At 39.3% G+C, this 27,000-nt stretch overlaps 1 protein-coding gene across 4 annotated transcripts in view; it reads left to right on the top strand.

Annotated features, from left to right (window-relative positions):
- THSD4 (thrombospondin type 1 domain containing 4) overlaps positions 1 to 27,000 on the top strand; it is a 335,185-nt gene that overhangs the window by 103,221 nt on the left and 204,964 nt on the right. For all 4 annotated transcript variants that reach the window (XM_035554004.2, XM_035554003.2, XM_050712995.1 and 1 more), the window contains one exon: positions 11,605 to 11,707. In XM_035554004.2, coding sequence (XP_035409897.1) covers positions 11,605 to 11,707 — 103 coding nt within the window. The remainder of the gene's footprint in view (positions 1 to 11,604; positions 11,708 to 27,000) is intronic.

The raw sequence follows: 27,000 nt of genomic DNA, 5'->3' as shown, positions 1-27,000 counted from the left end.
CCAAGTGCATTCCATCTGTGCTCCTTACCTTCTAGCAGAAGCAGTCAGTTTTCACTTTCTTAGTACCTTGTCTGATATTTTCCATCTCATCTCCCCATTTCTTCTGCCTACAATACCACTCCTTTTTGCTTAGGTTCCCTGCCTTCTCTCCAGTTTCTTCTAATTTCACTTCTCTGGACGATTTGCTCATCCACTGTCATTTCTTGAATCCCTATCCAAAGTTTTAGTCACGTTTTCGCAAGGTATTCCATACATTCTAGGGACAGGTTTTTGTATTAGGCCACTTCTTTGTATCGTCCATGGTGCCTGCAACAGGATCAAGGTCACTCTTGAAAACGGAAGAGAGACATGTCCTGTGTTCATTCCTAGTGTCTGCCCCCAGAATGGACCTCAGGAGCACGTACCAGTAATTGCTGGAAAACTGATCGAGCCCTGTGAGTCTCAGTTGGATCATGCCTCTTGTAAACAGACTGTTCCAGTACATTAGCTGTGAAACTTTAACAAGTTTTTACTGCGCATGTGCAAAGTATGATTATCAGTATTTTTTTTCAAAAGCTTGTGGCTTGGGTATATTTGGATAAATTTCCATATGAAAGGCAGAAGATGCATTCTTGACAAAAAGCACTTTCCCGGCTGACTCCATTTCACTCATTAAAAGGAGACAGGCACTTACATTTTGGGGAAAAAAATAATAAAAAAAAAATCAGAGTATTTGAAGCATGGGAAAAAAATAAAACACTTATCCCCTCTTGTTTTCCTTTAGACTCATTCTTGGATGAAATACTTTAGTCAAAAAAAATGAGATTAAGACAGATACCAGGAGTGGAAAATTTTAGCCTGGACGGTTAAAGTTGGATGAACTCATAAGTAAACAGACAGTGCTACCAGCTGTAGCAGTACCAAAGCATTATAAGATATGGTAAATGTATCTGCTAATTTGAAGTGGCACTTTTTTTTTTTTTGAGACGTATGAATTGGGGTAAAATACAAAATACATTATAGAAGTAGTTAAACAGATTAAGAATGTTTTGTATCAGAAACTTGTGGATGTGATTTTTGATGGAAACAAGAAAACTAACATACGAATAATACTGCACTTTTTGTTACAAGTGATTAAGAGGTTGCAGGAGCCAAGTGTAAGCTATGTGTATGGTGCTCTACAACTGTTCACTTTGTGTGGAAGACAAACGTTCCAGAAAAAGAAAGGTGGGTCGTCTTTAAAAAAAAAAAATAAAAAAAAAAAAAGCGTACTCTCAATGGATTTACCAGAATCACCCTAGATGTCATAACTACATTTGTGCTTCACAAAACTCCTCTAAACATTTCTGTTCCCTGATTGTCATGTAAAATAGAAGTTTTTTGCTAAGAACACTGATTATTTACCATACTGAGGTGTTTTTGTTTTTTTAAATTAAGATGTGGAGTATTGTGGTAATACAAATCAAAAACTTTCCTAAACTTTTAGTCCTTCTGCTGGACCTATTCAGGTAATCCCTCATCCCACACAGAGGCCGCTTATTTAAATGGAATGCGTACAATTGAATTTCCATTTAAATTGATCAGGATTTCGTGGAGAAAACTGGTTGAGGATTATTTCCACATACTGATGATGCTGGTGTAGAATAAAAGAATAAAGTAATGAAACCTATGTGACACACAGGCTACATCCCAGAAAGAATGGAAAATGAGAAAGAAAGACAGAAAGAAAGAAAAATGGGTTTTAAAATGAAGTGAAATATTGCTTGAAACAGCATTAGGTGGTTTTATTAATTTGGCATAATTTTCTAGAAACTGCAAGAACTAAATATCTCACCTCCACCTTCTTTGTTGGTTTCACCAGAGCTGTGCTACATGAGCGCTTGGCTCAGGGTCTTTCAAAGCTGGTAGGCGTGGCGCCTTTCAAAAAGGGTTTTGGAGTGACTCATTTTTCTAATTTAAAGAAATACTTTACAAAAAAAAAATCTATTAGAAAAGTTTGACTTGTTTTTAGCCATGGTTATTATTTGATTAAAGCAACTATCCTTAATATATAAACCTCAGAGTTTCTGAGGACTATAAAAACGTGCTGTTCCTAAGATGTATTTCAACAACGGAGACAGATGAGACACTGGATCAGAAGCAAGGCTGAAAGCTTCCATGCTAAGCCATTCCTCAGACTTTGAGCCAGGTTTTGTCAAATGGAAATTATTTTTTTAATTGATTTCCCATTAAACAAGGCAGTAGTGTGCAGTTTAAGCACCTTGAGCATTATGTAGTGTTTCTATAAATAGACATTTGAATGGAAGGAATCTTGTATTTGGTGGATTTTTTTAATGCATCATAGTTATATAGAAAAAATGATACCACTGTTGAACAGCTGTTGTACAGAGTAGTTAAGATTTTTGTTGCAAATGCCAAGTTTTTAATGCTTGATTAGGATCATGTAAAGAATATCCTCTGTGTGCTTCAGTCTCAATACTGAAGTACTTTGCTTGGGGAAATAGGCAATAAAAGAAATTTGGGACAGTAAAATAATAACTGTTTTGAAAAAATGGCTTTGGAATGGGTCGATAGTCATCTGGTCTGGTGCTGGATCAAAAAAGACTAGCAACAGTCAACTGGCTAGATCATTGGCAGGTGTGAATTGACGTAGCGCTGGCTTCCATAGCATACTTGTGTATCACTTTACACCAGATGATGATCTCTTCCAGTGGGATCTGTTTTCAGTATTTGTTTTCCATTTTCTATTTGTTAAACTTGAATGTTTTAGAATCCAATTACTGTTTTCTGTATTATTATTATTATTTGGAATAACATTTTAAAATTTAGCAATAACCAGAAATGGATGATTTTCTTAACACATTTTTGGTACTACTGAGGAACTGTACTGTTAGTTTGCCTCCTATAGCCCTTTGGTGAGACCCTCCTAAGCTAACGGTGCCAGACGTTTCTGGTCAGATACATTAGATCAGTGTGGGTGCTTTGTATGGGATGAGTGAGTCAGTCAAATTTAATTTAAAGCTGAAGCTGGACGTGAATCTTTTACAAGTTGTTGAAAATCTGAAGTAAAATAAGTTATTTTAGTCTAATCAGATCGGTCAGAATTCAAAATAGCCACAAATCTGTAAAGTTAGGAAGAGTTGCTTATTTTTCTATTGGGCTGGTCTTTCTCCCCCATTATTAGGCATACTAAAGTGCTGTTGAAGGGAAGAAAGGTAATGCACTAATAGCTACCACATTATGCATTACTGGTTTATTTGACTGATACATTTCAAAGTTAATCAAAGTTACGCTCAGGTGACACTTCAAAGGCTCTCCTAGATAAATTCAGGGGAATTTGTGGTGCAAAGGTGAAATCAGCAATGGGAAAAATATTTTATGTTCCAGCTGTGCTCCTAAAAATGCTGGTGGTGTTTTGCTTGTACCAAGGCCATTAGCCTGATTGTATTCAGACATCCATCATGATTTGTTAATTTTATTAAAGCTCAGAAGAATGCTAACGATGTAACGGGACTGGCAGAAGGTGAAAAGAAAAGGAGGAAAGATAAGCTAGCTACAAAGTGATGGTGGAGGGATTACTTGGGAAAGATATACATACACGTATCAGGAGGGCAGGATGAGGTGCACTCGGCGGTTTTTAGAAGTATTAGCAAAGGAAATAGTTATACCTTTCTGACACCCAAACATTTTATATGTTTGGAACTAGAAGAGGTGACTTGGTAGTCAAATACGTAGTCAGTATGGAGCAGTATTTTTTAAAAAGCAAATGACATTTTTCCAAAATGGAGGCTTCCCTGATTTGGCTTTGGCATCAAATAAGGTATCACAATGTGTATTGGAAGCAGAATTGTGAAAACTTGGGTAAAAAAGACACCTGGTGGGTTAATAACATGAGGTGGTGCCACCAAAGATCTGTAGAAATTTTGGCAGTGTTTGAATTTGGTGGGTAAGCCCTCCGCAGCTGATGCAAGAACAGCTAGATTTCGGTGAGGGTTTTGCTCCAGCACTGCATGGGCTGATGGAAAATCACCAGCACCGCAAGAAGTTCGGGGAACCCATCAGTTTAATGGCATAACCTACCAGACAGAGCCACAGCTTGACTGGGACTCTTGCCGGTTTATTTTTCGGGAGAATTAATTAAAATATTGTGGTCAACTTCGGCTACGTTAGTTGCTTAACAAAACTTCACAGAACTGTATATTTGAAATTGAAAGAAACCTTCAGGATCATTTGGGCAGGCCTCAAGGAGTCAGCTACCCTAATGTATGCATATATGTTCATTGTGGTGGTGGTGATTGGTTTTTGTTTTCAACAAAAAATATGTTTAGCAAAGAAAAATAGCTTCAGTGATAAACATGGGTTTAGTGCCGAGGAATGGCACTCATTCTGGCTCAAGTGAATCTGGAGAGCAGTTTCTGGCTGAATAAATAAGTGAAGCAGGTATTGTGGAAATGCCCAAGTGAATGGGATGATATTAGCTTAGTATTTTGAGTTGGTGAGGTTTTGTGAAGCTGGAGCTTGTGTTCTCCTCCGGCGTGGGCACCCTAGCTGCGCAGGTCTCTCAGCCTGGCAGGGAGTGCTGCTCCTCATGCCAAGAGCTGGTGCAGATATGTGCCGTGCCCTGAGCCGGTGCAGTGGGGGCCTGCACATCCCACCGGCATAGCCAGCAGCCCAGCGTGCTGTGGTGGTTTTACTCGGGTGGGCAGCCGAGCTCCACCACAACCGCTCACTCACTCCCCATACTCAAAGAGGAATGGGGAGAAAATATGATGAAAAGGGCTCAAGGGTTGAGATAAGGACGAGGAGATCACACAGTAATTATCGTGATGGGCAAAACAGACTCAGCATAGGGAGATAGTAAGATTTATTGCTAATTACTAACAAGCTAGAGAAGTGAGAAACAAAGGAAAGAAACCAAAAGCACCTTCCCCCCCATCCACCCTCTTCCACCTCCTCCCCCCAAGTGGCACAGGGGAACGGGGGTTGTGGTCAGTCTATAGCGCTTCTTCGCCGCCGCTCCTTCTCGGACACTCTCGTTCCCTGTGCTGTGGGGTCCCTCCCACGGGATGCAGTCCTTGCTGAACTGATCCGGCGTGGGCTTCCCACAGGCAGCAGCTCTTCAAGAACTGCTCCAGATATGGGTCCGTACCACGGGGTCCATCCCTCAGGAGCAAACTGCTCCAACCTGGGTCCCCCACGGACAGCAGCACCTGCCAGGTCACCTGCTCCTGCGTGGGCTCCTCTCCACGGGCTACAGGTCTGGCCCGGAATCTGCTCTGGCAGGGGTCTTCCACAGGCCGCAGCCTCCGTCGGTGCAGGTCCACCGGCTCCACCGTGGTCTCCTCCACGGGCTGCAGTGTGGAACCCTGCTCCACTGTGGTACTCCATGGGCTGCAGGGGGACAGCCTGCTTCACCATGGTCCTCACCACAGGCTGCAGGAGACTTCTGCTCTGGTGCCTGGAGCACCTCTCCCCCTCCTTCACTGACCTTGGCGCCTGCAAGGCTGTTCCTTACTCCTCTCACTCTCCCAGCTGTTGTGTGGCACAGTGTTTTTTTTTTTCCCTGACTTAAATATGCTCTCACAGAGGAGCAAAACAACATCACTTATTGATTCCGCTCTGCTCAGCAGCTGGGCCCTTACCAAACATGGGGCAGCTTTTAGATCCTTCTCACAGAAGCCATCCTTATGGCTTCCTGCTACCAAAACCTTGACGCGTAAACCCACTACATGTGCAGCTCTGCCTTCCACTGTCTTCCTTGTCCCAAATGCAAGGTTGTTGCCTGCAGGACTACAATGATGTTGTGTTGTGTACATGCCCAAGGTTTTTTCTGTCTGTGGGAAGCAGCCCCTTGAAATCAGGGAGGGAAAAGAGAAAGGCTGGTACCCTGTACTACGTGCACTCTTGGACTCTGCCTTGCCTCTCAGTCCCTCTTTGGTTAGCAGAGGAAGATGAAGTCAGTTGATGATGCCTCCCCTAACGAAGCACGATTTCCATTGCAACAGACACATGGGTGCAAATTCATCGCTTGAGGCAGTGCTGAGACTTAGGCATGACAGGTGCTTATTCCTCCTAAACTTGTCCAGATACCACTGTGTTCACAGATGTTCATTTTCATTGCGTGTCAAGCCAGACATTTATAGTGTACTGTCTGCGGTCATGGACTGTAACTTGAGCTGGCTAGTGCTATTTTTATTGAAAGGCTGTTCTTCACATAAATTTTAGAATTTTGCATTTAAAATTTTACTTTTCTTGCCTATTTTTTTTATAAACATCAATTCCATTTTAATAATAATAATAAAAATCCATCAAATATTTTGTGCCAGTGATATCTAGGCACATTTGCTATACCTTTTTTTTTTTTTCATTGGCAGACAATTGTATTTATGTTCTAATTTTTAAACGTTAAAACTATTGGGAAATAAAAAGAGTCTCCAGTTGTATAAATTGCTCTGTTGCTGACTTTGAATCAGCTGAAGAAAACAAGGTTGCCTTGATTCTAGGTAGCACTGATACCGGGTGTGTGCATGTTCCTTGGCAATGTAAAAAGACGTACCTTAGATGAATTAAAATTTGCAAGGCCAGATTCTGCTGTCAGACATGGCCATGTAACTTCCATATGTTCGGGAGGAATAAGGCTTGGGCAGTGTTTCACTGCAATGGTGGATTGTTATGTAAAGAGTATATTCTGAAAATGAAAGAAGAATCTTCAGCATACTGCTTCAGAAACAAGTATTTGAATTGTTTTCCTTTGGAGGTGTGTTTATCCTTTGCAATGTAAAAGGATTAATAAGATTAGATAGAACCACTGCAGAAGTGAAAAAAAAAAAAAAAGTATAACTAGATTACTTCCACTTTATTTAATGCAATGTGCACATAGAAAATATTAGTTATGAATTATGCTTGAGCCTGGAGAATCCAGAAGGACTTTGGGGCCTTGGAAAAACAGTTGGTCAGTTACTGTAGGTCACAGGAACAAAATGGTGCCAAGAACCTAAGTCAATGTTTTAATTGCCTTTAAAGGTGGTTTCAGTATCAAAATGAGCCATTTACGCTTTTCCAGAAATGCATTATCTCAGCCCAGCAACGAAGCAGTTTGCTCATGGCAGGCATGCAGCCAGTGTGAGCGTGCATCAGCTGGCAGGCTGATAATTTCCTGGTATATTGCCAATGCTTCGTTAATTTACTGAACTGTCAAAGATTTGTTAAAAACATGTGTTTTTCAAATGTTTTCCAAAAGTGTGTAGGGTGGTTTCTTTGCTTTACAGACTTAGCTTCACTAGCAGCTAATTTTAAGAAAACTGTGGTGGTAGCGGGCAAAGAGAAGTACTGCGTGATGCCATCCCTCCAAATATTCCATACTTGTGTATCTCAGGTGAAATTGAGGCATAGATAAGGGTAACTCTTTCAGAAATGCAATGTCATCTTCAGACACAGTGTATTTCAAAGAATTTGTCTTAATATCTCCAAATACAAAGGGATACTTCTGAAATATTCCATCCTAAGCACTCCCTGCTCCATCAGCACAATGCTGTGCTTCTGCTGTTCTAATGTCATGTTCTGAAAGTACGAGAAGAAAACTTGGCTGAGACATCGTATTCATTGAAATAGCTGCATCGAAATGTGGCAGTGGAAAGAAGCTCTGAAAGCCTCTTACATTGTGTGAAAGTGTCTGGTGCTCTGATGGTGCGTGGCTGAAGGAGGACCTGCACAACTGACTGACAGCTTTGGTGTTTTTCTTTCCCCTACTCAGAGTATGCTTGTGACACCATCTAAAACCATACAAAATTATGGGTCTGTGATCCTGTTTCTAATTTTGCAGTGCATGACCGAAAGAATAATTAAAAAAAAAAAGTCTCCCAGCATAGAATCTAGTTTTCTAGGTAATTTATATCTGCATCTACACAACAGAATTTGAGTTTTATGTGCATTGAATTTTTTGCTGATCTGGCTTCCACATACCTGCTTTAATAATTCTTTTTTTTTGTTTTGTTTGACAAACATCTAAAGATGTCATCCTGTTTTCTCATCAACATCTCTAAGAAAAACTTCAGCTAACTCCCTCAGTTATCACAAAAGAGAGTGATGTTCATGAGGAGAAAAAAAAAAAAAAGGAAGAAATTCCAAATCTGTTGCTAACAACTACAACAAAAAAAGAATCAAGGTCAATATTTTGTTTTCAAAAGGTTTGTTTTCAAATCCCTATGAGGCAACACAATTCCAGAGCCCTCCTGTTCCAGAGGGGAAGAAGCTGAGGGAGAATCACACGCGAGGACTAAATACTTTCGCCAAGTTCACACCGAAAGCCTCTGGAAGATTTAGTAAAGAGATCCAGGTCATTTAAATGCTAGTTCTGTGGCTTAACCACGGAAACATTCTTCATCTGTAAACGCGCCTGCTTTTTGAAGTAAAATTGATATTTGTTTGGCAAAGGGCCAGGAAGAGCACAGGGCCTCTGACAGAGTGTGAAGAAAGCCCAGATGCAGCCCGCTGCCTGCTGCCTTCCTCCTGCCGTGGGCCGGTGCTCCTGGAAGGCCTGGCGTTGGCCTCCACAGGCCTCCAGCGCCTCCTGGCCCGGCCTGAGCACTGAGAAGCGAACTGAGGGCTGCGAAGCTCTTTGAGGTACAGCCTTTAGACACTGCAAATATTCACTTCCTCTGGGATCGCCTTCTCTCAGTCCCAGATGCTCATTGCTGTCCTCGGGGAGTTCTGCAGTCAAGCTCTATGGATTTATGACAGAAGTAGTAACTAAAGGTATAAAAATTGTTTGTTCTCTCAGAGAATAAATCAAAACCTGTGCTAAAGTTTTGCTTTTGATTGTGCAGGGTTAGAGCTTTCCCTTTTAGCAATAGCACCATTTTCTGCCTCAGATGTCTGAAAAGCCAACAAGGCCAAGATCAAGTGCCCGACACTCTTAGTTCTTCTGAGGAGTGCTTAAGGATTTCATTTGGAAGGGGGCTGAGCAGTAGGTGGCATTAAAATGTCATTTTGTTCAGCTGGGCATTAAGAATTTTGCAGGGGCTAATAAATGATGAATAGATGTTAACCAGTGTGCTTGTGCAGTATAACTGCCTTAAGCCTTGGTGACTCATGAACTGTGCTTAGTTTGACTTGTTGTACCTTGCACGCAATTCTTTGATTTTTTTTTTAAGCATTCAAAAACAAAAGTGGGTATAATCTGTATAAAGAATAAAGTAAGGAGTTTTCACTGACCAGCTCTCACTTGCCAATTTTCATGCAAAAATGTATATTGTAACTACACGATGCTGAAAGAAATGGAGGGAGGATATCTGAGTTGGGACTTTTAAAGTAGCAGGGACGTTACTGAGTTAGTCTTTTCTTCCTCTGACTTAGTCTTGATCCAGACAGCATGTTTAGTGTACTTGGCAGTCCTCTGTCCTCCTTTAAAGCAATGGGGCCTCTGTCCTGTGGGCAACTTTCAGTAAGTTTAAAAACAGAAACTGTAGCTATAGAAAAATGATCTTAGAAGAGGGAGGGGAGCACTTTTTTTTTTTTTTTTGGCAACAGCAATGAATATTTTGATCTTTTTATTCTTACATTGTCTGCAGTTGGTAAGAACAGGGTGCACAGGAAATGGTCTATGAGCCAGAAATAGTGGTACACAAGAGCATGAGCTCAAGGCTCAGAAAAGGAGAAACAAGAAACAACAAAACTTTGCAACAGACTGTCAGAACACATGTGCCAAAAAAGAAAAAAGAAAAGGGAAATGTGTTCCAAAAAGAAACCCTTCAGGCTGGGTTCTTTGCTGGTGCAGACTGACTTTGTTCTGCTGTAATTTAACATAAGGACCTTAATTTATGCCAGCTCAGGCTCTGCCCTTCACTTTTGGGATACATGATGTGATTAGTTTCCACGAAAAATTTAAGGTTCTGAGCCTCGATATTTATTGTGTCAGAATTGTCTCTTGCTTCTCTTGCTGCTCTGCTGTGTTGCAGATAGAAGGATGTGTGATTTCAGGGGTAGGAGTATAGCTTTGATCTCTGTATTAGGCGCTAGAAAGAGTTTTGGTCTCACCTGTCCAATATACTCTGGTGGTTTGTTGTGAAGCTTTTTTTTGTTTGCTTAGTTCTTTTTTGTTTCCTGACTTAGTTTGTTTGCTTGTTTTCTGATGGCTGGCTTGTTGAGGAAAACGGCATATACGTGGACTTGGAGATTTCAGATGGGGGATGAACTAAGCACAGATGGCTGTTTGGCCAGGAGCAGTGTTTATTCCAGAAGAGTTGTTACCGTGATTCTAATAGAAGATAAAGCAGTCTGTGAGCCTCCCCCCAGCCATATCTTTGGTTCAATTCATACCCCTCTTTTAAAACTCTTGGCTTTGGTCTCACTGATTCAGCTACAAGCATCTTTATACATGGATGGGGGATACAAAGCCAGAACTCCTCTGGGGAGAGCTTCATCTGGGACCTCTGGTGCATCGGCCCTTGCTGCAACGACAACCCATCTTCCCCCTCCACAGAACTGACTTGCAGTTGCCATAAGATCTCTTCTTACTGGTTCTCTTCTTACTGTTCCCTTCAAATATAGTCACTTATCTGTGTTGCTTTTATATAATTTTGTATCTGCTGTTTCCTTGAAAACTGTTTCCTATAGAAAAACTGATTCTGCTGTTCTAGTCTGGTTCTTCATGTGGTTACTGCTGTGGAACAGTGTTTTTAGCGGCATTTTGATCCTCTGAAGGCCACTTGAAAAAATGCATGTGTGACCAAAGCTCATCTGTTTTTTCCAAGCATAGGAATTGTTCTAATTAAAACCCCCTTTTCTAGAAGTCTTGCTCCCCTTTGCATGTGCCCACACACAGAGCAGTCTTTTGCTCTAACTGCTATACTGCGAGGACAAAGGCATAACAAAGTAATTAAGTATTTAACTTGTACTTGCTTTTGGAATCTGCTTCAGATCTGAACAAGGTTTTTCTGCCAAGGCTTGCATTTCAGGTGACCTAATAAAAGATGTTACTTCTATCTGTAAAACTTGCCCTGCTTCAATGTGTTCATGTGTGCGTGCTTATATAAAATGTTGTACTCATTACTTCAAGCACTCTGAAGCTAGCATTTGAAGGCACAAGTTAAAATACAAAGTAATGTTATGGCTGTCACAGTAGCATGTAGGAATAAAAAAGAAAAAGTGGTAATATATTGAAGCATAGGATGAGAATGAGAAGCTGGTGTTGCCAGCTTGTAATAAGTTATGGAAGCATATATGTTAAGTGTTTCAACTATGTTGAATCTGAGCCCAGAAAATTAATAATGAGAAATGTGAAGCTATTGTAGAAAGGAAATGATTCAGATCTACTTTATTGAATTTATCTTGAAATATCCTTTTTTTTTTTTTTCTTTTATTCTGAGAGAAATGACAGCTCGGTAAAGAATTTGCTTATTTTGTAGAACTGTTACTCCATTAACTCCACAAAGCTAATACATTCTTCTTCTACAGGCACTTTTGATACTGTCACTTAAAAGCACACTATTGGTTATCTGATTTAAAGAAGACAACTGATAGATTAGAATTAGGCAAAGCCTTCATTGACCTTCTAAAGTTAATTAATAAGAAAGCAGTAATTATATTAATATGATTATAATATAAATCTGTTCTTTATTTAAATAGATGTGTCCTGAAAGCAGCAGAAATATTAGAGAGGTGCAGTGTGCATCATACAACAACAAGCCATTTATGGGTCGATTTTATGAATGGGAACCTTTTGCAGAAGGTAAGGGAAGACACCTTGTTTTTACTTTTATTATACTGACTGTGTTTTGGAAAAGCAAAAGTACTTTTCAGCTGGTGGAAGCCATGGGACTTTGACTGAGTCTTGCTGATTCTGCTTTGTTCATCTGTAGAGTTTATTCATTGGTCAACAAGTAAATAAATAGCTCTTTTTTTGGGGGTATTTTACAGGAATGAAAGCATGCAAGTCCTACTTTGACTGGTATACTTTGGCACCTATACAGTGTTGCAAGAGTATTTCAGCTACATCACTGTTAAATGTCTTCTATGTATTTGTTTGATTACAAAGGCTTAGTATAGGTCTGTTTTGGTAAATGGAGTCAATTTTTTTAATCCCAGTTTAGCATGTGACTCGAGGTCCTGATGCATTCATTTCAGGACTCTCTGGTTGTATATAAATTTTCTAAGTGTTTGACAATTGGAATGGTGACTGGGGGAGGGATACATGTGCTATGGACTTGCCCAGCTGCATGTTGAACTGATTGTTCTGGAACACAAAGCAGCAGCTCTAGTAGGGGCCTGCCACACCGTCAGAGCCTTAATATTTGAAGAATAAAAACTCAGTAATTTGTGGGCTATAACCTTTTCCTGGAAACATGTTTTGTGAAATAATTACTTGTTTCATTTGCCTTTCTGTAAGCAAGAGCTGGGCCTGCCTCAGCTGAGATTTGCAATTATTTGTGAGGTAAATAACTTAATCTTAAAATATGTTTCGTGGTTGGATTCAGCAGAATCTAGTTTGTCTAAGTTTTTAAAATAACGTTTTTAAAAGGTTGTTTTCCACAAAAAGGACCGCAGAGGAATTACACAGAAATATGTATACATACTGTGCAATAGCTACCTTCATTATTGCCGCACTGATCTGTTGCTTGGCATGAATCACTGTTACGGTTACCTTTATGAGATACCCTTACTAACAGGCTGTGTGTGCTCTGCACTGTGCATTCTCTCCTATGGTTTCCCTTCCAAATAGGGGCACAGAATCCCACCTTGAAATTTAAAAATAGAGGATATAGGTCCAACTACTTATCCCTTCTGTATTTGAGAAGAACAAAGAAGGAGAATTTATCTCTATTTTTTGAATTCTGTCTTGAATATCACTTTTATTGCCTTCTGTGCAAGTAGCTACAGATAATACAAGTCAACACAAGTAATAAGTTATGTCATGGCTTTTAATGTCTTACTGTCAGTGTTTACAGGGATTTCTCTTTACAGGAGACTTCATTACAAATAAATGTGTGCTGTGATTTATCTTAATGTTGACACCGTGCCCCATATTTCCTAAAACTGATACATTGGCATGAATTTCTCAATTATGTGTCTTCAGCATCAGTGATTTACTCTAGGGCTACCAGGATTCCGTGTATGTTTGGCTTGCTTTCCGTCTTGAACTCATCATGCCAAGTTGCTTTCCCAGGTCCAAAACGGAGGTAAAGTAGGATGAGGTATGTAAAAGGAATGGGAGAATTCCATTCATGATGGGGAGATTCCTTTTGCAGAGCTGGGTGTTGTATTTGTATTTCTTCTCCCTTTATACTAACAGAAGGAGAAAAGGGTGATAGTTACTGGTGATTTTTGGTCATTAATACAGTGAAGTCATGTGTACCCCAGTGTATATAGAGCCTGCTAGTAGGTTTCAAAGTGTCAGCAGTGAACAGCACATCAGGATTAGAGCTGCAGCTGGATGAGTCAGCCGGAAGACAGTGCGAGCTGTTTAATATCTGATTCCCAGTTGATCACACATTTGTTTCTAATGTAGTCATGCCTCAGTCCTGGTTGTACCTGGTGTGGGTATATGGAAGAGTTGCAGAGCTATGCATCTTTATCTCAAATTATGACCATTCAGTGTACGCTCTGTTAATTAAAGTCATGTTAGGCATTGTGAAGTTCTTCCCAAAAGGAAGTTACAGAACTGTAAAACTTTGGCACTTTGTACCGTGCCTGTAAGCAGAAAAAAGAGCTTGGTACTCCAGCAAGCAGAGGGCTGAAGACATTGCAGACAAAATGACTTCTCATACAACTTGGCCTTGAAGACTTAAGATACCTTAGCTTCGAAGCATCCCTTTTCCAACTGCCATTGGCAAAGTGCAGCCAATGCTGAGCCAGCTCAGCTCACCTCTGTCTCCTCGCTTCCTGCACAGCAGCTTTGACTCACGCTGCCCTGTGCCAGGAAAGACGGATGGCTCAAGGGATTTAAAACACGCCACAATCATCTCTTTTTCCCTCCCCTGCACTGCACAGCTTGCTCCTAATATTTGTGTTGGATCAATAAGGGCAGCTAAACTGTAATTTACAGCTCTTTCTTGATGGTGAGTTAAGTATAATAATTATTATTTTTGAAAAATAGCATATTTTTATTTCTCCCTTGATCAGACTGGTGCAGCTGCATTTCTAACCCCCCTCCCCCCCGTTTTATCTGCTACTACTCCAACACAAACTTCTGTCTTATTAAAAAAGCCATATTAAAGAGACTATAAACTCCATGAATTTAGAGTGTCTAATGAAAAAAAGCAAACAAGTTTGTGTTGGAGAACCACTAGCACAGAATGACTTCAAAGGCAGGATTTGAGAGGAAGATCCAGATGTGACAGAGGGAAAACATCACACTGATATGATCATAAAACCTGTAAGGAAATTTAAATCTACAGAAGCAATAAACGCTTGAGTGATTCAGATAATTCACCTCTTCCAATTTGAACTCTTTGTTTCAGCTTCATTTTTAATTGTGTAAAAAAAAAAAAACTTAACCTAAAGAAAAGCATTCAATATTTTGATCGCTATATGCAAAGAGTATATTTCAAGGAGAAAAACTATTGTTTCCTTGACAAGTGCAATTCAATGAAAATCTGACCACAGGAGTCTCTCTTAGTGAAGAACAGCTGCATTTTTGAGAGGAGGGAGATAACTGAAGATTTATTGACAGAAATCCTGTATAAGTTTAAAGAAGAAATAAAGTCCTCTCCAGAAAAATCTGTCTGATGCTTCATCTCTGTGAGGATATCTAGGATATCTTACGCATCCAAAATAAATTGTGAAATATAGCATTTCAAATCAATGGCCACAGAAAATCCTGAACAACTGCAGGCCTTCTTGCTTTGAGTTCTGTTTGGACTTCCTGGTACTCTTCCCCTAAAAGACGTTTTGTGTCAGTGCTCTATCCTGAGGCCTGACTTGCATTCAGAGGAGAACTCACTGTAGATGCAGAAGATCTGTGCATGCTGTAAAATCCTTTTTGACTTCACTTTTCTTTTAAAATACCTTCTAGTAACCTGGCATCTAGCTACAGGTGCTTCTCAGCTACAGCTGTGTGAAATATAAGCTCTAAAGAAAATTAAGCCTATCTCTTCCACAGCTGTCTAGCAAATACTGCAACTTCAGTATTTTGTGTCAGAAAAGAGGCGCTTACGATTTAGACTGAATTCATCTTTGCTATTAGGATGGAGACTGAAGACTAATGCTGCTACGTTTATTTATTTGTGTTGTGTTGCTGGATTTGTACCAACAAATTTGACTTGGTTTGCATGACAAAGTAGCTTCTTATATAAGATCAAAATGGAGGCCCCAATATAAAATGTCAAGTTGCTAGGAAACTTCTCCAGTCTGCTGGTAATTGATGACACTGTAGACTCTGAATAAGCTTTGATTAATATTATGTAAGTATAACATTGAAGAAAAGCCTGATTGTTCGTTTAAAAATCATTTTCAGTTATGGAGAATTGCAAATAGCATTAAGCACTTCTGGAATGGGAGCACGCAGAGATCAGAGAGGAGTGACTTCAGAGAGTTTCTACAGGGAGTGTAGTTGCAAGGACAGTGCAGACACTACCTGCAGACACTCAGCCAGCTGTAGGCACAGAGCAGTCTTGCTGATGTTTCAGAGTTCGGGAGGGTTTGGCTCATTTCCTCAGGCTTTGTGCAGACAAGGGTATGTAGGCTTGTGAGGAAACTGTTCATTCAGTACTGGTCTCATTAAAAGATGTTTTGTTGAACATCGTCCATTCAGCTGATCAACAGAAATCATCCTCCAAACCTCAGGAAAATCCTTTATGGGAGTGTTTGAGAGTCTGCTGGATGAATGCCAAAATTCTGTCAAGTAACACTTTTGTTGTCCTGTCAGATTTCCAGATGTTGCTTCTACGTTTTCTGTTATTATGTGTGACTATTTGCATATAGCTACCAAATATGCACAGGTAATTTTGCAGAAAGTTTTGGGGCCAGATATAAATGTGGCCTCTTGGGTGTTGTTGCAAATCAATGAACGTTCTGGGCCAACCCTGAATGTATTGTACCTTTTTTCAGTGGTTTATTTTATTGGCTTTTTTTCCTCTGTTTATATGTATATAAACAACTTATTATATACGTGTATAGTTTATATGCACATTATTAGTGCAAGCATTCATTGATTTCATTGTTGGATGGCTTAATATAAAACTGTTTTAGTAACATTATAAAATTTGATATATACAGAGAAACATAGGGTTAAGTGTCATCATTTTAGGTTAATTGGTAGTGGAACTTTAGAGTAATTATAGAATTCATCCTAGAGTAAGATTATTAAGGTAGGTCCTGATGTAGGTATGTTACCTGGATGCCTGTGATTTCTTGACTAGAGGAGTGCTGTCCTTGAGGAACAAAGGTAACGTCGTCCCAGTTTATGAATTGTTGGTCTTTCCCGATTTGTTACTGCCAGTTCATTGTGACTGAGGATATGCTATGCCAAACTAGTGTCCTTGTAGGTTTTGGTGCAATACTTTGAGAACCCAATTTTTCAGCGAAAAAGTCCTATTGTATTATTTATAATTCCTCTGGTAAAATACTTCTGGTTAGTGGATATACAGATGCTTGTGTATATACAGAATATCTCAAGAAATATTCCAGCTGTGCTGCAATTCATCCAGCTGCAGGGTATTATATTCAATGAGGCAGCTGCTTCATTTCTTCATTTGAAAATGAAAGTCTTCATTTCTCATGGCAATACACCACACTTCTCTGCTTTTTGCCTCCACCTGTTAGAAATGTTCTTGATTGCTTTTATGACATTTTGTGGTTACTTGTCCTTGAAGCTTGTACTTTAATTGCATGCACTGTATTTTGTATGACTTTTTTGGTTTTTGCTATTCCTGTTTTATATGAACTGCTGTTGCCAGACACATTCATTGAACAGGCAACAGTTTTGAGGGTTTTGAAATGCAATGACTATAAGATGTTTTTATTTATTGATTAGCTACAACTCAAATAACGCGCACAGCTCTAATGGTAATCAGGATATAGGTAATAACAGAACTGGCATTCTTACATTTCATCACACACACAAAAAATAAATTACCCCCTGCTTTTTTCCCATTTGTATGTAGAAAGGAACTGTCTAGGATTTGGTCTCAGCTCCTTTCTGCAAACCAAAAGTCTGCCTATGCTTATCATTTAAATTAAGTGTTAAATAACTGTGTTGATATATTTGCCTTCTACGTGCTGTTCACATGTATATTTATGATCTATCGTAAAAATTTGAGATGTAGGAAATAAATTTGGGAAAAACTTTTGAAAAATTTATTCTGTTTTGTATTTTATAAGAACTCACGGCTTTAGGTTTTCAACAACCGTGTGAGCTGATATATGAAACATCCTGCAATTTGCTTTGCTTGGCCTTTTCTATGATCTGTTGGGCTACTTTATATTGGATTGGTCTTAATCTCTAGCTGATCAGGAACAGTTGCTTAGCAAAGGAATAACGTTAAACTGAACAGTAAACCAATAGCAGATTAGTACAAGATCAGACATCCTGAAGCACATATCTGAAATTATTGACAGGATCTTAAGTACCATATATAAGGTATATAATTTCTCTGGAATTTTGTTGAAATTTGAGCTCCAATTTCCTTTAAACTCATTGAAAATCCTATCCAAGACAATGAAGTATCAATTTTTCATGTATTACCAAAAATTCTATTTCATTTTAACTTAAATCTCTTGGAAATGTTGCTGGCTTATGAAACTGGAATTTATTCAAATACAATCAAACATGAAGTTAATTTATATTATGGCCCTTTCTTCCCTTTATTTAATCCCGACTTGTGAGTGGATCACTAGAGAAAGCAGATGGAAGCTAGCAAAACTTTAAAAGTATGGTTCTGCTAAAGTATCTGAGGCATTTCTTTGACTTCATCAATAAATTTACTTCCTGAACATCTGTTGTGTTGAGCTTGACCTGGAAATTGTAAATATCCTGTGTATTACTGAAATATGTAACTACTTCTATAGAAAGCTTTAATAAAAAATGTTTAGATACTTGCATATATGGAAACATAATGCTTCAATGTGGCAACTTACCTTTTATAATTATTCTTGATGTATTTATTGATATACATGTTTTGATTTGTATTTGTAGAAAGTTTAACAATATCAGAGCCTGGCTTTTACGTGGGATTCGATGACTTGTTCAATTCAAATCATAATGCACATGTACTGTTGAATGTACTGCGTTAAGTGGGGATGCTAATGTAGTACATGAAGTTCACCGTTTTCCCTTAGTAGGCCGCATGCACCACATGTTGTAATAATTCTAGTTACTTGTGTGTACCTCAATTTCCCTGCTGTTCTACTTGCTATTTGTAGGGAAAAATGGATTAAGAGGAATCAGAGCAAGCAGGTGTTGGTGTTTATAGACAGATACCTGGATAAGCCTCCAGAATTGGAAAGGGTTGTTAGTGCAGAATGGGAAATGACATCCATTGAATGTTATCATTCAGGAGTAAACTCATACATGCCAAGGGTGATGTAAACATAAACCATGTAAACTGAATGTATTTTTAAGAAGACAGCAAAGGGAGAGATTTGAAACAAACTGACAAGCCATAGCTGTTTGTACTCTTGCAGGTTTGGATAAATTTAGCCTAGCTTTGTGTAGACGAGACATTGCCATCTGAATCCAGGTAACCAATATTTGCTGCTTTGTTCTAGAGCACCTCACCTGCCTGGATGCGTTAGTCGTGAGTTGTGGAAACATCTCTAGAAGAATTACGCCCTCATTTCAAAGCACGCATCTTAGGTTCCTTCGGTGGGAGCAGAATGTTAGGGACAGATGTTGTGGCTTTCAGGCTCAAATTTAGAAACAAAATTGTATCCAGATTGTGTGGTAGCAAAGATGATGAGGCTGGAACAGAATGTGGAAAGATGATTTGATTTTTGCAAAGCACCCATGGAAGTGATTGGCATAGACCCTGTTAGGCCTACTTTGATAATATGAGTCTCAACTCCGTCCCATTGCTACCAATGGCAAGACTGCCAGGGGTTCAGGTCAGTATTCATGTCTGCTGCTGTATCATCAGGTTACTGTGGGGCTGTGAAAGCATCCCTGAGAAATGCTGTGCAAATGCATATATTCATGATTTGAACTGAAAAAAAATATAGAAGAGCCCACAGTGCTTTCCCTACTGAAATGTTGTTGTACTTTATTTGTTCTTCCGTACCTGGAGTTGTGCAGTAAAGTTGAGATTCCAAGCTACCGGAGAGATACTACTAGTGTTTTGTGTTTTTTTTTTTTTGGTTTTGTTTCGTTTTTAGTTTTACTTCTCTTGAAATTTAATAAAATTAACATTACTTGAACTGACATTCAATATGACAACAATATTTTAAAGCAAAATTTAACCTCTGAGTACCATATTTCATCTGTCTTCATTTCTTTAAAAATGTAGAAGAAATTAACTTTGAATCCTAGCATTAAGCAAGCTCTTGACAAAACCTGATGTTGGAAACCACGGGTCTGCCCATCTAACAAAATTATTTCTCTAATAATTTGTCAAGTCATGCAAGAAAAATACTTAAAAAAAAAAAAAAAAAAAAAAAGTTATCCTAAACCTCTTATGAAAGCAGAATCAGTGGAATACTTTGCAAAAAAAAACCCAGCCTAGTGGTGTAAAAAAAAAAAAAATTATCTTCATCGTAGCTTTCTCAATGTCTGACTTAGCTGTCAGGCAAAATCTGTAATAAGCAGGGAGAGATGAACAAATAGTATATGACCTCACATAGTCTGTAACAGTCTTTGTACGAGATCTGTATCGCTTATAGAGTGTCATAGTGCCCAGTGGGTGCACAGAGTGGTCTGAAGCTTGCTTCAAGTTGTTAAGTGGGGAGTTGATCCTTCTGATTTGGGGAGCAGCCCGGATCCTATAAAGGTGAGCCTGGGGATACCCTAGAAGCATGAGTCCTGCTAGGAGTCAGAGGGTGTTGTGATGGAGGTGCTCATCCAGTAGTACAGATTGACACAGAGCAGGGTTGTGTAAATGAACATTCCCCTGGAGTTTCCTCAGCCTCAGGCAATGTCAGGGATTGGTCTTCATTTTCTCTGTGTCCTCTGATGTGGTTCTTCTGCCAAGAATAGCTTTCTCACAGCCCAAACCTCTGCCATTATGATTTAAAAATAATTCTGCTAGAATTGATGGAAAAGAGGAATCAAGGGTTAAGTGGCACCATTGTACGGTGGTAGAACTATAATCTTTTTGAATCTCCATTTCATTTTGTTTCATCAGGTCCTTTTGTATGTTGAGTTTGTCAAGATAAGGGAGAGAAGAGGGGCAAATGAAATATCTCAACTGTCTCATCAAAAGCAAGCTTTCATCCCACTATTTAGTGCTGCTGGCATTGGCGTCATTACTGTATACAATTATAGAATAAGTGCTTTGGGATGCTTTAGACTATTTTGAGATGATATTGTAATATTTAATAAAATTGAAAACGTTGGGCTCACAGTATTTTGCAGGTGTGCAATTCCTGCACAAACCCCAGTGATCCTGTCATATCTTCCAGATCCGTGAAATAGTCTGGAGAATAGAATAGGAGCTGCACGGTCAAAACAGTGTAATCATTTTAACATGTGTTATATGTTAACTTTGGGGAATACTGAATAAACAGGGCAACAACTAAGCGAAGGATTATCAACATGTGTTCCATCTTTGTTGTTAAATGTATGAAATGTTTATTCAACATATCTCTGGTATCATTTTCAGGTTTTGGCAGTACATATTCTTGCTTTTAAACACTTTCTTCTTTGTGGCGTGGCTTGTTTAACTTAGAAAGCAAAATTGAAAAATGCCTGGTGAATATTCTTTCCATTTTTAAGAAGAAATGAACAACTGAGACACAGAGAGAAAACACATAAAGTGAGCTTGGGAAGAGAAGTGGAAAAGAGGCTCCCTGCTTAAAGCTACTTATCAAGCTATGATAGATTTTTAAAATTAGTATCCGTGCCTCAGTTTATGCATGGAAATAGTTTTTGTTGATTAAGTTGTGTATTTCAAAAGGTTTTAAATAGTTTCATAACATTTTCCATATGTTTGATTTCATAAAAGTTCTCACATCTTTAGATAAAAGTTCTTTATCTCCTGCAGTCAGCAGTGATTGTCCTAAACCCACTGCTGCGTGCGTAGCAGACTGTGGAGCTCCCAGACAGTGCTGCTGAAGCTGAAGGAATGCAGGATAAGTATGGCTTTTTATAGGTCCTAATGGTCCAAGAATTGTTGAGGTTAGTGGGGTTGTTTTTCCATTCACTTCAGTGGTTTATGGATGAGGTTGAAGTTGCAGAGTCATTTAGAAAAAAATTTGCCATGTAACTAAAAACGTGAACAGAGCTGATGTATGATGCGGCAAAACTCTGTTGGAGGTTGATAATGCCCAGGTTTCTGTGCATTCAGAGGATTGAGTGTGTACCTAATTCCTTGGAGGGTCAGGACCTCACTAGAGAAATTTTCCATTTCTTTGAAAAAAAGATGGATCAGTTTAAAGCATTCCCTTGTGGATCATACTCGGTTCAAAGTTCTGGTGTTCCTGGAGCCTTTGCTGAGTCCAGCCCCGCTTCTGCTGGGCAAGTGTACGGACAGGGACTCGGAAAGCAGCAGTCTGTGAATGTGTGTGAACATTGGGTTCAGGGTTTTCTTTCATTCTGTGAAGAATTCAAAGTAAACAAATAAGGTTTTTTTGAACCGTCTCCGAGAACAAATTACTTCCGTATTCAGCACTCCCCCAAATCTGCCTTTTGTTTCACTGCATGTGTTCCTGAGCAATTAAAAATTGACTATTGCAAAAAACATTCATGCTACTGTTGATCCTTTGAAGCACTGACAGTGATCCTCAGGAGAGGCTGAGGCTGGAAGACACAGCCTGTGAGGAGCAGCTGAGGACCCCTGTGCTGCCCAGCCTGCAGAAGGGGAGGCTCAGGGCGACCTGGCTGCTCCCTGCAGCGCCCTGAGCAGGGGAAGCGCAGAGGCAGGCATCTGGCTCTGCTCCTGGGAACTGGGGACAGCACTGAGCTGCACCAGGGGAGGCTCAGCCTGGGCATGAGGACGCGTTTCTGTGCCACAAGATGGTCAGACACTGAACAGGCTTCCTAGAGAGGTGGCTGGTGCCCCATGCCTGTCAGTGCCCGAGGGGTGTTTGGACAGTGCCCACATGAACGTGCTTTAACTTTTGGTTAGCCTTGAGGTGCTCAGGCAGTTGGACTCGATGATCTTTGCAGGCCCCTTCCAACTGAACTATTCTGTTTACAAAACAGAACAGAATATGCAATCTTAGTTCAAAAAGCCTCCATATGCTGAAGTAACTCTTGGAGGAACTAACTACAAAAGCAAGCCTATTAAATAGACACTATTTCCCAGCTACTTTGGGAGACTGCCTTCTTCTGAATATTTTTCATTATGCTGAAAGAATTACATATAAAGATACTTTTCCTTTATGGTCTGTTAATTTTGAGACTGTTCCAGTATCGAGTGATGCAAAGGGAAAGATACCATTAGGTTCAGAAGGAGTCAGATGAGAATCTAAGCGTTTATGTTCTGAGTTTCCATTTGTGTACTCGACGTACTGTTCGTGCACACTCTCAGCAGCAGAACCTGCACTTCTGCTGTGTGGAACATTTAGGTGCGAAATCATATTTTCCTAAAGTACTTTGTGTGACATCATGCAAGTTGTGGAAATTAGCACCTAAGTAGACTGTAGAGCGTGAGGTGCACTTAGGAGTTACTGCTGCCTAACTGCAGCATGTCCCCAGAAACGCTGGCTGGTAGTATCTGTACTCAGTCTGTGGCAAGCTCAAAGTGGAAGATATTTGTTTGAGGCTCTTTCATTCTGGTGAAACCTCTTTCTGTGGGATTTGAGTGAGAAGATGTTATGTTTTGTAGTATATCATGAAAGCCAGCAAGGGTTGTCCCTGTGGCTCAAGCTGAGCATGGAGACTCAGGGAGCTGAGCCTTGGTCTGTAGTCACTGTGCAGGTTTTGGAGAGTCAGGGAAGGACAGGAGGCTGCAAAGAGACATTACTATTGAAGCTTCATAACGATCAAGTATTACAGTGTATTTTTTAAGATGGCATTCTTTCAAAAGCCAGATTCCAACTTCATCCCACAGTATTTCAAAGGAGCATAGAGCTTACAACTCTGGTGTAACTGTTCACTGGAAAAATGAAGTTACTTATTAATATGAATTTGGGTGTCTGTGCTGCATATTATTATTTAAACATTGACATTCCAGTGTTTCTGGAGTGCTGTGTTAATGTTTTGAATGGAAATGTTTGGTAGTGCAGAGTGTTACAAAGGGAATTAAAACGATCATGCCAATTTAGCCAGCATAAGTAGTTGGACTGGCATTCATATACACTTGATATTCTCATTTGTTATGATGAATTACTATTTTCAAAGCAAGGAAAATCTTACCCGCTGTGAAAGAAAAGCTTATAGTATGGATGAACATCAGAAGAGAGAGATTCCCAGTGGTGGTATTTAAAATGAAAAGCAGAACTGGCTTCTATTGTGCTCCGTTTCCATTAGACATCTTGGAAGTTTTATAAGCACGGTGCATAATAAATATCTAAGCCACAGTTTGAGGTCAGTTAAAAAGGAGAGACAGTTCTTGCTAATATTTTTCTGGATTAGTCCTCCATCTTACACCCAGATAGATACAAAGCACTGGCATCTGTCCACAAGAATGTACTTGTGAATTTGTTAATTTGCTTTCCATATTGCACTGTATAACTGTGAACTTAAATCCAAATACCACAAGTTTAAAATTAAGTTTGAAAGAACCAGAGAAACTGTGCATTAAATTCACTCATATATCTGCAAATAGAGAAGATCTTTCTGAGTAATTTTGTTCTAAGTCCTAAAAAGCACTGAGGTGCAGCCTGCTGTGGTCTGTTCTGCTGAAACAGTACTGGGATCCCTCCGGAGAGTGATCACAAAGAGCTAACTGTTTGGATCCATTACACCAGGGAGGTGGATAGCAAGTGTAAAAACAGACCTCAAAAAATCAAGCCTGATTTTTATTTTTTTTCAAATACAATAATATGAGTCTGGTGACATCATCAGATCTGAAAACTAATATAGATTTTTACTGTATTTTCTTTTTCATTGCTCCAATATAACTGGTACCCAGTGTATGTAAAATGCATTACGGCAAATCCACAAGCAATTTCCTTCATTGTAACAAATACTGTATCTCATTAGAGCAAAACAAGCCCCCAGTTATGTTGCAGAACATCTGCTTAATAATTTCAAGTTCCTCCAACAATGCTGCCAGAACGTCTAAAAAGTCAACATCTAGTCCATTACTTTGATCAACAGAAGTAATAAAAATATAAATAATGTACCAAATGCAGATCTGGTGAAAGGCAGAACAGTGCTAGTGGATCTAAGCTGAGAGAGAGCTATTGCTAATGGTGGTGTGGCTTATGGCACTGGCACTAGGCTTCTGAGAGGTGGGCTGCGAGTGGGAACCAGATTTCTGGCTGACATAGATTTCCTATCTAACAAGAAAAAGTTGTTTTACAGAGAAAGTTATTTAATCTTTCTGTCCAGACCCTGACACTAAAATTCAGCTTAAAATGTCCTTTTATCTTTCATGGACTTTCTGTAATGCATATGAGGTGCTTTAACTTTACTCAGAAGAGCTGAAACATCTGTAAACAAACAACAGAGCAATGCTTAAGCAAAATTTGGTATGAATTGTAATAATGCTTAGTATTTATCTGCTTTGTGACTTTATCAGTTTCTGCTCTGTATGTCTTATGAGAAGGGTCACTTTGAGTTGTTTGCCTACTTGTTTTCATTACAAATGTGAACAAAAACTGGAAATGGGAAAACTTTCCAGAAATGTATTGACCAGACTGTTGTTTTTAAGTATCAAATTATTTAGGGCCAGTAACAATGAAAGTTAAGAAAAAAAAATGATTGTAATATTACTAACACTTCTTTAAAAAAAAAAAAAAAGTCAGTCACATAAAGTGTTTGATCATTGAAATGAAACTGCCTCAGAGTCATGTAAAAGTACCAAAAAAGGCTTTGACTTATGTAACTGGGATGTATATTAACAAAGCGTGGGCTAGGTCATTCTGCTTAACTAGCAGAGCACAAGATTCCCTGGAAGATAGTTCTATTGTTAGTACTGTGAGATTGGAAAACACTGAAATACCTCCTTTTAAAGTGCTGATTTTTCTTTTTGATTTTAACTGAGCCAGTAAGTCTGAGAAATGTCAAGTCTTCATTATGAAATGTTGTCATGGAAACTCTAACTACTTCTGGGCACAATACTTTGTGTTAATATACAAACGTTAACTGTAGATAAAAATCTGTGTGGAGACAAGAATGCAGAACTTTCCAAGGAAACCTACATACACAATGCATGTTAATTGCAAAGGAGTGTTTTACTGTAATGTGACATCCTAAAAAAGAACAGAAACAAAACCTCCTGTTTTCATATCACAGTAACCATTATCAGCTAAAGGAATCTGAGTTAGTGTGAGGATCTCAGGAATACTTTTGTTTTGGGAAGTCCAAGTGCTCTGGTAGGAGTGTTTGGTAAAGGTGGGTGCCAGCATGCCGTGGAGGTGCGACCAGTCTCCTCGGGAAGGATGTAGGGCAGTGAATGTCCCTTGGAGTTGGCCCTTTGGTCTGAGCTGGTTAAAACCCGCTCTCTCGACTGTAGCAGTCCCTGCCTTTGTATGTCAAGGGCATAAGGAGAAAAACATTTTTGTTTCTTATTGTCATTTTCTCTTTCTGCGGCACAGCTGAAGTTACTAACCACAATGAATTCAAGGTAATTTTCCAAATACCAATTTTTAATCCAGCATTTTTTCTTAACCTCAGATTCAAAGATTTATGGCTATCATACCCCTTAAAGGTCCAGTGTTATCACTTGATCCTGCTGTCTGCATACTGCAGCTTGTACAATTGTAGCCCTTAGGAAATGCATTTTTCTGTGTGAATTGATGATGTGTCTTTCAGAATGAAGGTAATTTGGTTTTTGATACCTTTGTTAATGCCACTGGTTACATTCTTCCAGTGGTAAATCAAGTATTCCTTCAACAACAAGTTCCAATAAATGATCTTTGGATCCCCCAGAAACTTACTGTTGGACTAATTTCTGCTAAATCTTTTCTCCTTCTCCTGTAAGGTGGTAAGTGCTTTTCAAAGCATTTAGTATTGTGGTCTCTCCTGTACCTCATTCAGTGTGATTTGGTAAGAAGCGAATAGGTGCAGCACGAGGCATTTCCTGATGCCCTATCTCTAGGGCTTAAAGAGAAGCTTGTAAGTCTAGAGATGCTCGCAAACAACAATAGCAAGGCAAAGTTCATAGTTGGTTGGTGTATCAATTGTCTGAGGCATTCCAAAAGCCATAAGCTAAGTAGAAACACTGTGCACAGTGAATCCAAGTGGCTAGGCTTGGTGGCAAGGGTTGAGGGATTTCTGGCTTTTGGGGGGATTTTTTTTACAGGGGTCTGTGGGTGGGTTGTGTTTTGGGCAGAAGCAGCTCAGACCAAGATTAAAAGATCTTTCAATGATAGTGACAGACAATATATAAACAATGATTATAAACTATATATAAACTATAAACTAGATTTCTAAACTCCGTTTCTGAAACATTCTTGCACATTGCCAAATCACTTGAAAAGAAGTCTGATTCCAAACTGATGAAATGGGCACCACAAGAAGATAAAACAAGCCACTGGTTTCTTACCAGCTGTAGGGTATAGTTCAGTTGAGGTTACATTTTAACTGCCACCATCTTCCAAAGCACTTGTTAAATAATATGGAGAGTAATTCACTGTGATGTTTGGCATAGTTTCTCTTTTTTTCCTCAAAAGCAAATTATACTGGCACTATAGGGTCAACTCCACCAGTTCCCTTGCAGTATTTTGTGGTTTGTTCCCCCAGCTTTTCCTCCTTCAAATACTGCATTTGTAGAATGTGTAATCTTAGACCTTGGAAAATGCACTCTGCTTAGTTAGATGGCCAGA

Source organism: Cygnus atratus, chromosome 11 (genome assembly GCF_013377495.2).
Source record: "Cygnus atratus isolate AKBS03 ecotype Queensland, Australia chromosome 11, CAtr_DNAZoo_HiC_assembly, whole genome shotgun sequence".
NCBI lineage: Eukaryota > Metazoa > Chordata > Aves > Anseriformes > Anatidae > Cygnus > Cygnus atratus.
The sequence above is the reverse complement of the archived record's forward strand: the minus strand, read 5'-3'. Positions and strand labels throughout refer to the sequence as shown.